Source organism: Eptatretus burgeri, chromosome 12 (assembly GCF_056783735.1).
Source record: "Eptatretus burgeri isolate ZD-2024b chromosome 12, Ebu_testis_v1, whole genome shotgun sequence".
Lineage (NCBI taxonomy): Eukaryota > Metazoa > Chordata > Myxini > Myxiniformes > Myxinidae > Eptatretus > Eptatretus burgeri.
In genome coordinates, this window is record NC_140972.1 from 98,562,660 (window position 1) to 98,574,964 (window position 12,305).

General features: G+C 43.8%; 1 protein-coding gene across 9 annotated transcripts in view; it reads right to left on the minus strand.

The window, feature by feature from the left end:
- Window positions 1-12,305, minus strand: part of LOC147016219 (attractin-like protein 1) — a 334,549-nt gene that overhangs the window by 217,122 nt on the left and 105,122 nt on the right. For all 9 annotated transcript variants that reach the window (XR_015050063.1, XM_085849045.1, XM_085849046.1 and 6 more), the window contains exons 20-21: window positions 10,613-10,706; window positions 4,164-4,216 (exon numbers count right to left, since the gene is read on the minus strand). Coding sequence is in view for 8 of the 9 variants with exons in the window: in XM_085849045.1 (XP_085705171.1) it covers window positions 4,164-4,216; window positions 10,613-10,706 (147 nt within the window). In the remaining variant the exon portion in view is untranslated. The remainder of the gene's footprint in view (window positions 1-4,163; window positions 4,217-10,612; window positions 10,707-12,305) is intronic.

Genomic DNA, 12,305 nt, shown 5'->3' on the forward strand with positions numbered 1-12,305 from the left:
AGCTCCCTGAACAGCTCAGCTCTGCCATTCAGCCTGGCCCTGCGACTCTGTTCAATGGTATCCAGTGTCCCTTGAGAGACAAAATTCTTCTTCACCCGATGGTGATTTCCAAGACATCTTGCAGCAACATCAAGGACACTGGTCTTGAAGGCACTCCACAACTCTTCAGGATCCCCTACAGAAGATCCAGGTTGAAGTGGAAGAAGTAAAGGAACAGCTAGAAAATACGAGAGTCGATAAAGCTCCAGGACCAGATAATATGCACCCAAGAGTATTGAGGGAAGTGGCTGAGAAGGTAAGTGAGATGTTGATGGATATTTTCAAGAGCTCGCTGGAGGATTGGAGAGTGGCAAATGTAACACCATTATTTAAGAAAGGATCCACAGAAGAATTGGGAAACTATAGACCTGTTGATTTTACTTCAGTTGTGGGGAAAGTGTTGGAGACATTAATTAAAGACCAGATGAGGAATCCTTGAAATAAATACAAACAAATTAAAGGTAGTTGGCATGGATTTACAAAGGTAGTTCCTGTCTAACAAATCTTTTCGAGTTCTATGAAGCAGTGTCTGATTGGTTGGATGAGGGAAAGGCAGTGGACATAGTATATCTGGACTTTAAGAAAGCATTTGATGAGGTACCACATGGGAGGTTGTTAGCCACGATGAGGGCTTGTGGAGTGGCTGGTCAGGTAACTTATTGGATTGGAAAACTGGCTTAGGGATAGGAAGCAATGAGTGGCTGTGAGTGGGAGGATGTCTTGCTGGGAATATGCAAGTAGAGGAGTACCTCAGGGATCAGTACTCAGATCCTGATTGTTCATAATTTACATCAACGATTTGGATCAACATCAATGACATCAATGATCCCACCATGAAGGATGCATTCGATGCCATGCTCGAGTCTGTGGTTGGTCAGTGCCCCAGACGAGATACTCTTCTAGTTTTGGGGGATTTCAATGCATCGACTGGAACTGATAGGGATGGTTATGAGATGTGTGTTGGTCCCTATGGTTCTGGAACTGTGAACCAGAATAGCACTAAGTTCCTTGACTTTGCAAGAAGTTGTGGACTTAGGGTGGCCGGTTCATGGTTTCAGCACCCACAGGCTCACCACTGGACTTGGTATTCCATCACTGGTGATGTTGCAAAGGAGATTGACCATGTGCTCATTGATAGTTGCTGGAGGATGATCCAGAACTGCAGGGCCTCCCGGAGTGCTCAGTTCCTCAATACCCACCACAGGCTTGTTGTCGCAACTCTAAAATTGCAGCTTAAATCCAGGAGAATGGCATCATTCCAGCCTAGGCTGGATGCTGACAAGCTCAAGGATGAGAGGGTAGCTGAGGAGTTTGCGAACAGGCTGAGTGGGGATTTTGGGGGTCTGGATTCTCACAGACCGCCACCCCAACTCGCAGGGCAACCGCAACCCTCGGGACTCTGGGTCAAGCTGGGTGCGCAGGGAGGGAACAGGGACTGTGTGGAGCAACGACCCTCTCTCTTGGTCGCTGTGGCCAAAAGACAAGCTCTGGCGACCTGATCAGCTCCATTCATTAGGCTGGCAAATGACACTCTAGCTGCCTCAATGTCCCAAGCCTTTTGGCTGAGCTATGAGAGATCTTCAGGTTCGCTGGGACAGACTCTCAGATTCACCGCCACAAACCAAGCTCCACATCGACACAACCACCCTCTCTCCTTGGTATCTGCGGCCAAAAGACAAGCTTTCCGACCCGATCAGCCCCGTTCATTAGGCTGGCAAATGACACTCCAGCTGCCTCGATGTCCCAAGCCTTTTGGATGAGCTAGGACAGATCTTCAGGTTCCCTGGGACACACTTTCAGATTCACCAGCACAAACCAAGCTCCAAATCGACACAGCCACTGCCAACTCCCCAATTTGCGCCAAACCACTTCCGTGGGACAGAACGGCATCAACCAAGGGACGGACAGTCAGGGAGGGCAATGTCAGTAGCCTTCCTGACACCCAGGCCACCCTGCTTAACAGGAAGCATGACTTGCATCCAAGCAATATCATTGAAAGCGACAATGGAAATTTTGCTAACATTTTCGCAGATAGTGCAATCAAAAGCTCCTTGCTGCACCCCATTCAAGTTGGAGTGAGACGCAAGCAAGATATATAGGAGCTTGGGTAGGATGAAGCAGCATTTGAGCAAAGCAAATGCTTCGTGAGTGTCGATTAACTCCAGGCAGCCTGCCATCCAAATCAAATTGTGATGCTTCTTAGTGATGGCTTTGGGTGATGGCCTCAAAGAGATCGGAGCACCAAGAAGGGTGCAGTCATTAGTCGGGACCATCTTGATATCAGGGAGGACTGCCTTGAATATAGCCTCAGTAAGCTGACAGTCGTCCGGCGATGCGTAGTTAAGGATAGTTAGCTCATACTTGCCACCATTAATGTCAAGTCCAATTTTGATCAGTTGAGCCGTGATATTTTGAAGGTCGGCCAGCACTTTCACAGAATAGTCACCAAACGATGCATTGTCAAAGTACAGTACAATATATTAAGCTACGGCCGAATCCCCTAACTATGGGGTCAGTGCCCGGGGAAAAAAAGGCAGACTGTTGGTTGCCTGTTGCTGAATGAATGGCCTCATCACCATATAATAGGACTGAAGGTCTGGCATACACCTGCCAGATGAATGGATGGATGCTGGGGGTGCTCCTTTGTGCCTCAGATTTTTTTTTTTAAACCACATCTCAAGCAGTTAAACGCATTACGCATGTCAATCTTAAAGGAAACGTGGTTTGGAGGCGGATTTGTCAAAGAGTATCTGAGAACGTGAGCAGCTGCTTCACACCCCCTTTGGTCGAATAGCCCAATTGGACAGGGCGTAGCTCGGCCCTAAGTTCATCAGAAAAAGATCGAACTCCAGCTTTGATTGCAAGTTGGCGAAACGTGTTGCCCACCTCATTCGGGCGAACACCACAATCTTTCTTGGATAAAGTGAATACATTTGCACCAAAAATAGGATACATGGATGGCTCCCAAAACCTCCCTCCGCAAAACCATGTTAATAAACAGGGTGAGAGAAGAGAGCAAGCGAGCCCCCACTTCGGCTGGAAATAGATTGACTGAAGTCTGGTCGGAATGCTCCGAGAGAACCACCGGAACAGCCAATTCACCGTCGGGTGCAGCTGGAAGGTTGAGGTCTGGTAAGGCAGCCAGATGTTTGGCTTTAAGCACATTAGCCGTCTCAGCCGATTGTGGAGCATGCCCCTCACAGGATGCCAACTCTCTGACGGCATCCTTGATGTCAATGTCAGCGAATTTGGACTTCACCCTTTTGTTGATGAATTGCGTGGCTTAATGATGGAGTTTCTTGAAAGCACGATTGGAAAGGGTGGCAAGCAGGCAGGCATATACTGGAACACTGCGTGGGCTATCGTGTTCTATGAACCCTCTCATTCCCTTTGTTGTTACATCCAGCTGTGGATCCAACGGCCACTGTTACTTTGTTGCCCACCTCACGCCGCTCCTCCATGAGCCTCAATATTGTAATTTTTTTTAAACTCTGATGAACATAGAAGGGGACTCCATGAGGACAGAACGTGAGGTGCTGATAATTATTTCAAAAAGGAGGAGGCACAAGGTGAACAATATGATAGGAAGCGACGAACACTGCCCAGATATTACGAAAGCAGCAGGTCACCTAAAGTGAACAACCTATGGGGTAAAAGTGCTATTTACAAGTGAAGTAATAAGCAATCATCGAGGTGTAAGAAATTCTCATTCACTTTTGAAGGGAAAATTTTATTTTCAAGAACGAGAAAATTTTCAACATTGGAGAAAGCATGAGGTGAGAATGGGGGGAAATTTTAAAAGACGGAGGATTCAGGGAAGATGTAATGACATCAGAGTTTAAAGCAAGACTGCTCGCAGTACCCGCAGATCCATTCATTATGGTTCTGTAACGTACTTCTTGATAACTTTAAGACAGGTTTGCAGTCACATGATCAACATAATAAACCCAGCATCTTGTTGAGAACATTCCATGGCTATACCTCATCAGCAGCTATGTATCGTCAAATAAAAATAAAATATCTATCAATGTTGTACAACAGTTGATTTTTGCAAATAAACATTTTCAAATTTTTTTATTTATTATTAAAGGACAGGTAAAACGGTCATATCATGAAATACTCACAATAGCATGTTCCTTTTTTAGGGTCACCGGTGTACTTGTTATCAACGTCACACCTGTAGAAACACATGGAAATCATCATGAATATATGATTATATAATTCAAATACTCATTCAGCAACCCCCCCCCCCCAACTCAATGAGAGGTACAGGTGGGTGAGGTCGGTGAGGGGTGCAGGTGTGTTAACATTGGTGAGGGGTGCAGACGGGACGTTTAATTATAAAAGTTAAGAGGTGTAACAAAGTGTAATTGTCACAACCACCAAAACTGCTGCAGAAGCAAACAAAATATCATATCACAGGTTATGGGCGTGTGGAAGCGGTCACAAACGAGGAAAAATCATCTCAGGAACCATCACAAGACACCTATGGTAAAACTCTATAAGAGGGTTAAAATCACAACATACAACGTTTTGTTGAGATTAGAAAGTGAAGAAGGTGACATTAAGTATTGACACAATACAACCAAGTTGGAGAGAATAAGAGCTCACGCTGGACACTCAAACGGCATATTCATAAAGGACATTGTGTGTCACAATTGCACTCGCCCTCTTCGCAACCTTGCGAAATCCATTTCCGAGGTTTTCCAAATTCCATTTCCAAATTACTGGATATCATTTAGATTTAACAAAATTAAGTTAACAATGGCCACGAGCCACGTCCATTACATCTGCGTACCTTACCTAGTGCTCGGCTAAGCAGAGACATTTGCTTTTTATCTGAAACAAGAATCAAACGAAAATGGCGACGAGATGATGTACAAGCTCAACGCCCTCACCTTCGACCTTTAACAAAGTGAGCTTTGTGAAAAACAAGTTATATGCAGACATCGATTCCATTACATCCGATCGTTCTGCACGATGTCAAAGATTTTTCCAATCTGCCAGACCGATGAAAAATTCTATTCGCTCCCAGCCAATGGCAGAGGACCACGGTTCACACCGGCCATTTCCCTAGCAATTGGTGGATTCAATTTGCGAACACCTGGGATGAATGTTAAAAAAAAAAAATTGTTTAAAAAAAAAAAACTCCAATTTAAAATAAGATTACATCTTCAAACGCCAATAAGACAACACAGAGCTTGTATGGGGTGGGGGGGGCAAAGCAAAAGGGGGAGGAGGGCTAAGAAATTGCCTCGAAGTCCGTTACAAAACCACGTGATCCGAGGCATACAGCCAGAGTCTTGGGGTTTTGCCCCAATAAATGTTCAGCTAGAATGCTAGATCTTTCTCAACCAGCGATTACCAACAACAGTGGCACCCCCTGGTGGAAGTCTCATGATCGACTGGAAACAGCGCAAGTGCAAAAAAACCGAAATAAAAAACCTGTTTATTGGATGAACAAGCACACCAATTAATATCATTATCGTTTCTCAGAAATACCACATGATGAACCGACATTGAACGACGAGAAACTTTACACAAAATGTTGAAGTCCAATAGACAAGGATCATCAATTGTGATCGATTATCGACAAGGTTTAGAGTTTGTAACATAAATTAAAACTCACAAAAAGTGGATGTTTTGTGATGAAACGCGTGTTAACAATCACAAGAAACAGAATGCACACAGATGTCGAGGGTTTGGGAAGAGCAGAAAAAATAACAGAGGGGAAAGGGCCGCAGGTATAAAGGAATGTGAAGAGGAAAACGGGAGAAGAATAACGCAAGGATGCAACGCATCGCAAGGAAGAGAAGATTGAATGTGAAAGGGGGGACAGGATTCTCAGTAGGTGTACGGAGGTAACAGGTAGAAATAGGACAGACTCAAAGGTGGCAATGACTTGTAAGTCCAGAAGCAAGAGCACGAGAAAAAAACAATTGAGACGAGGATTCCACGTGCGAGTGAAGAGCAGGATGAATGGCTGGAGCGTGAGAATCGAGCTTCGACAGAGGGAAACAAGGTGAGTTTGTTTTTCTGGAAGAAAATATGGTTGCGAAAGGATTTCTATATTGGTCAGGTAAGCTGAATAGACAGGTGCCAGCCAAGAAAAAAAAAACTAACATTTTATTCCTGCCAAGATTTTCCCAGTGGTTTCATCATCCTTAGCCTATGCCCTTTCAATTTACCTGAGGACCCACCCTAGATTTGCCCTCATATCCAATACAGCGGCCAAAATCCAAAACGGTCGCCAAACCAGACCGATTCACTTTCCACACTGATTATCAGCTTGATCTTTATTTTTGCCAACAAAATAATTTGCTTGTTTGCACAACAGAAACATGTACACAAGCACTTTCTTTTGTAGCAATTTTTATTCGGTAACATATCCAATATGGCCGACTCAATGTAAAACGGCCGCCTGTATGTCCCACGTTTTCTCCTGATGGTGTGGCAAAAGTTTATCGATCGTTTCCTATAATTAGTCACAATAAAGTTTCAATTTTCATTCTTTATCAAATAAGACTATTTGAAACGAGCAGTATTCTTTTCCACTGTAGTCCTGGTTCGTTTGTGAGGGTACCTGAAGCGCGTTCCCAAGATGACCCGGAGCTGTCTCTGTGCAGCTCATTGTACAGACGTTCCAAATGAGTACAGATGCAACGATCATTGGATATATTCGCCAGGTATATCTCAAAATAGTGTTGCAGCTTGACGACTGTATGTATTAGTTTGAAGGAAAGGTGGTTTAACCATTAAATATGTTGTCTTTAATTTTGCTTAACCATAGCTGTTTTGTATTTATTTTTGTGCGAATATATTTATTCAGCTTGACTAGCATTATGGCAGCCAGCCCCTTTTTGAGCATCAGATCGAATGTGAGAGGCAGATGCCAGCTATGCAATGAGCATATGAATGAAGGGGAGGGTGTTCCAAGAGTTGATCCACTTGGATTTGAATCTCTGAATGAAGTTGCTGATAGATGGCAGACTGTTGACAGGAGTTTGTGCTCGGAACCACTCTATGCTGAATCCCAATTATCAGGTCAAAACTGTCCGTCCACCACATTGACATGCTGGCCCACAAAAATTGCTAAATAACATTCAGAAATCGATTGAAACATAAGGAAATTCAAAGTGGACAACTTTATAAGTTGAGTTCGGAACCTGTTGTGACACGAAGGAGAGGAGGAGATATAAGCTACCAAGAGAACCTGCTAAAGAGGAGCAGGTATACTGTACTTTATTTGTGATAAGGTGAAAACCCGCTGACAGTAAACAGTACAGCAATGGGGGCCTGGGATGGTGCTCAGAAGAAAATGCTTTCAGGAAGCTTAACAGCCAAATGGACCGAAAACTGAATGACAAGGATCCCAAGTACCATTCTGCACCCAAGCGTTTGGACGTTTTGCTGAGTGCAGCATCCTATGATGCATTTGCTATGGATTTTTACGAGCAAAAAAACCTGTTACGGTAACTTAAACTACATGTATGATCCCCAAAAATCCACCACGGATGAAACTCAGAAGGAAGCGCAAACATCGCAAGTTGTTGACGGGTTTCTAAGATTATTTTCCCGCAAAGTTATCAAGGATAGGAAGGTCTATCTACTGACAAAATTGCTGGAGGATGTACAAGAGATGAGCTGAGACCATAACCTCGATGAACCACCAATTAATTAGTAACACAATAACCCAAAAGCGCAGGCTGGTAAAGGAATTTGGAGATTCCATGGGTTTCCAAGTGGTAGGTCAGCAGCTTGTGGTACATCTCAGTGGAGCACTTAATTTAGGACAAGCAGAAAGTCATATCCAGTTCCAATCTTCTGCCAGATGAGAGCAGTTCGGAGGAACACCTCAAAATAAGTGACCTTCAAGCCTGGATCAAGAACCAGTGTTTGAGACAAGACATAGCATATCCTTCCATTGAAGACAGAGGATGGGAAGAAACCGAAGATGGTTCCAGGCCAGTGTGGTTTATCTGTCCAAAGTTCCCATCAAGTCCATTATTGGCAAGGTCCAAGACAAGGTCTCAACCAGGTACATGTAGTTTTCTCAGCATATAGTTTTGTATTTGTACAGATGCTGGATAATTAACCACCTCGTGCTGCTTGGTAATTGTAATAGTTGCATGATGCAGAGCTTCTTTTCTGGTTTTCAGCGATTGTCTTAAGACCAAGCTAATACATAGTGACATATTCCTACCAGGATCTGCAAGGCAAAGCTAATTCTCATTACACAGGCGATGATTATGATGCAGACAAAGAGGATACGAGTTCATGAGGACAACCTCCAAAGAAGAGGGCTCCAGTCACAGTGAGGACAAAGAAGCCAACCACTCAGGGGAAGACAAATTTTCAGAGTGATAGCGATATTGTGCAAGACCATGTTTCAGCTACTTCTGCCAGTCGTGATGAAGTTCACTCACCTGAATCCTGGACAGACACTAATTTGGACATCAGTGAATGACACCAACATAAATGGACAACATTGTAAAATTTAATGCCTTGAATGAATATCGCTGAACATTCACTACTTGTGAGTCAGCGTCGTGTTTAAATGCTCGTGAAGTTCTGACGCACGTCTTATTGTACAAAATAAGTGTTTTTTGGGGGTTTTTTTAAGGCCATTTTAAAGACTATATCACATTGGTATCATTGATAATTATAAAACAAACTGTGCTGTGTATCTCAATGTAATAAGCAACTCCCTAACACAAGTTTAATACATACAGTCCACGAAGAGAAACAGCAGTGATCCAATTCAATTTTCCAGCCCAAAAAAGTGCAGAAGTGAGAATCAGTAGGGTCTGGTGACAATTTTGGATTTTGGATGCCATATTGGATTTTGAGACCAATGGCAAATCATTCCAAAAGTAACCAATTATATATACCCCAACATGCAGCCAGGAAAAAACAAAAAGTATTCTGTCATTTGAAAAATGATTTTGGAGCAGGAAAATGTGACATTCAGTGGGTATAGGTGGCCATTTTGGATTTTGGTGGCCATATTGCATTTTCGTTGACTACAAGTTACTCTAAAATAAAGTGATTTGATAAGTTCCACCATGCAACCAGAAAAAAAGTCAAATTCCTTGGCCAAAAATAGATTTTCCGGCCAAAAAATGTATGCAAAGTGAAATTTAGTGGCTTGGTGACCATTTTGGATTTTAGCTCCATACGAAAAATGTTAGTGTTTTTTTCTTGTCTGGGACATATCTAAGATTCCTTGGCAGAATAGCCATTTCTTGGTTATGTTGGAATTCTCGTTTGGGGTTCCTTCACAGTCAAACACCATCTTCTCTGCTCTGAGAGGCTGTCTTCGAAAGCTGAGGAATGGTCTTGTTTAACAGGTTTTGTTAATTGTTGATGTAATGTATCTCATGGGTCTCGTCGAGTTCCTTCGGGTACCATTTCTGGCCTGGTTTGCTCCTTGTTTTTTGTTCTTGTTGGCCTCATTAAGGTTTGTTGCTGTGCTTCCTGTCCTCATTCCCCTGCTTGTCCAATTGTCAGCGAGTCGCCTTTTCCAAAGTGTCACCTTGCTCTTCCACGAGTCTCAATTCCGTACGTCAATTAGCATGCCTACACGACTCACACATTGACAACTACAAGTGGTAAGTATTGATAAAAACAAAAGTCATCAGAAGAATTGATGTCATGTGATTGTGATCTTGAAAAGAGCTTGATGTCGCACTTATTAACAATGCCTGATATTTTCAAAACAAATGCGAATTCCATGCACATGCGGTCATCTGTCTCTGTCGCTGGAACCCTAAGAGTCCTTTTCCCAGGTAGAGGTTCACAGGTGAACCTCAACTTTGGCTCGCTTTACAGAAAGTCAAAGCCGACCGGCTAAGTGGCTAACAGCCACCCCTCCCCCACTGCCCCCCACTTCAACCCAGGTTTGTGCAGGGCACACACGGTCCACCATCACCCGCATCTGATCAAACTCCCAAAATCCAGAATCACTGCTCACCTCCACTCACTCATTCCTCTTTATCCCCACCTGTGGAACCAACTTCCACATTCTCTTCAGTCTCATTCTTCCCTCAGGTCTTCAAGACACCGATTCACCACCACCTCAGGTTATCCCCCATTCAAAAACATGAACCCCACCCCTTCAAACCCATCTCTTTCCTTCCTGACAGTTTACTTCCGTATCCACCTTGTCCACCCAGTGCTTCATACCCAACCCCTCATTCTTCCCCACATCTCACATTTGTCTATGTCTCGCTCTATTTTGTCCCTCAACCTTGCTGTTTATGTCCCTACCCCTCCTCTCTGTCCTGATGTGTTCTGTGTTCTCACTCCACAACGAGCCTCGACTTTGTGTACAAAAAAAAAACCTCTTTCTTATCGGTGAATCAAATTCCAGGATAAATATACGAGAGGAAACACAAGCTTCATCACTTCATCAACAATATCCCCGAATGAAAAATAAACATCGAGAACACGGAGACAAATGCTTTCATGGGGACTCGGCCTCAAGCTCAAGTGGCTTAGGAATGGACAAGCAAGACCAAACATAAATGCAAAGGTATTGAGGAAGAGGATTGCCACTTCACAAATCACTCACTCCTGGCAGTGGTTTCCCTTGATGCCCTTCGTTGTGCAGTAACACGTCCCAGTCTGCGGGTTGCACTCCGTCGCGTGGTTGTTGCACTTGCACGCTGCACACACATGAAGAGAAAGAATAATCCTGATGTTAATTACTCCCATGTGGCGTGAAGTTGGACAATACGGAAAGTAAATGATCTTAGCAGCACAAAACACAAACAATACTGTTTGCAGTGTAATACTTGCACTTGCATTGTAATGCAAACATCTCAAGCACAAATCATGGCCCAGAATAAGGCATCACTTGCCCGTGAGCACACCGCCACATTGGTAAGAAAGAGTACAACGTGATTGAACGAACAGCTTGGTTAGGAAATAGTTCTAAGATTTCAAGGTCATTTGACAAGCAGTAAAGGAGTGCAAACATTATTGGAATGAGAAAAACACTCGATGGTGCGCATACCTCCACCAGTCTGAACAGTTTACGCTTTGTATCCCACTGATAGGCTGGATCTGGATCTGGACCTGAACCAAAATCTAATTGGCTTGTTCCGGGCACCTACCCAAGTACCGATTGTGTGCTGCGTTTTGGCTGCTGGTTGCATCATTGGTTAGGGGCGAGGTTATGTCGCTGATGAAATGCCTTTATTACCAGTTCACTGGTGCTCATTTCACCGACCTCGGAAGGATGGCAGGCTGAGTCAACCCCCTGGTGTTAATTCAGCGACCAACAGGGCTCAAACTCAGGACCCTAGGATCCCAAGCCACCACCCTAACCACTAAGCCAACGCCAGGCTACCGACCTAAGTCATTCACCAGGTTTTGTCCGAATCCGTCCACAACTTTTTGTAATATGGTGCCATATATCGTTTTGGCCTTATCTCTCAATGGTGAAGAATCACTTTTAAAATTCTCGTGTCCGGATCTTCACTAAAATCGAATCAATTCGTCCTTAACACACACCCATCCTGTGCACCAAATTTCGGCCAAATCCGTCCGTAACTGTTTGAGATACCCTGCTCACAGACAGCAAACGTGGGTGAAAACATAACCTCCATCTCACCTTCGGTGGCAGAGGTAATAAGGAAATACTATTGGTTCACGGGTACCAGCAGTGACCACTATTCTCATTGTGTCTGTGTGTCTGTGTGTCTGTCTGTCTGTCTGTGTGTCTGTCTGTGACTCTCTCCAGAGCATAGATAGCTCCATGACGTTTGATGCGATCTTGATGAAACTTGAACACAAGCTAGATATCATGGTCGAGTTGTGTCGTTTTGTATGAGGGGCGTCCCATGCCCCTTGTGGGCGGAGCCACGCCCACTTGAACTCTTTATTTATTTATATTTTTTCTCGATTTTTTTCTCACAATTTCATTTCCTACAAGCTGTGCGTAATGTCCATAAGTACAACATATAAAAAAAATCCAATTTGATTTGGTCAATTTTGACGAAGAGATAGGTTTTTACGGTAGGGCTTCCTCAAAAGCTTCCACAAACTCAATTGTACCTATCGTGGCATTGTTCAATAATGCCCGCGAACCATCGTCGCCTCCCGGCTTGTTACAATCAAAACTAAATAACAAAGCGATCTAATTGGTCAAAATGCCACAAATGGACCGACTTCTTGTGCACACCAGCATCGGTCCACCAATGCTTTAATTTTATCACAAAGTCAAAGGTTGATTGAACGATCAACCACGCATAGTTTCAAAT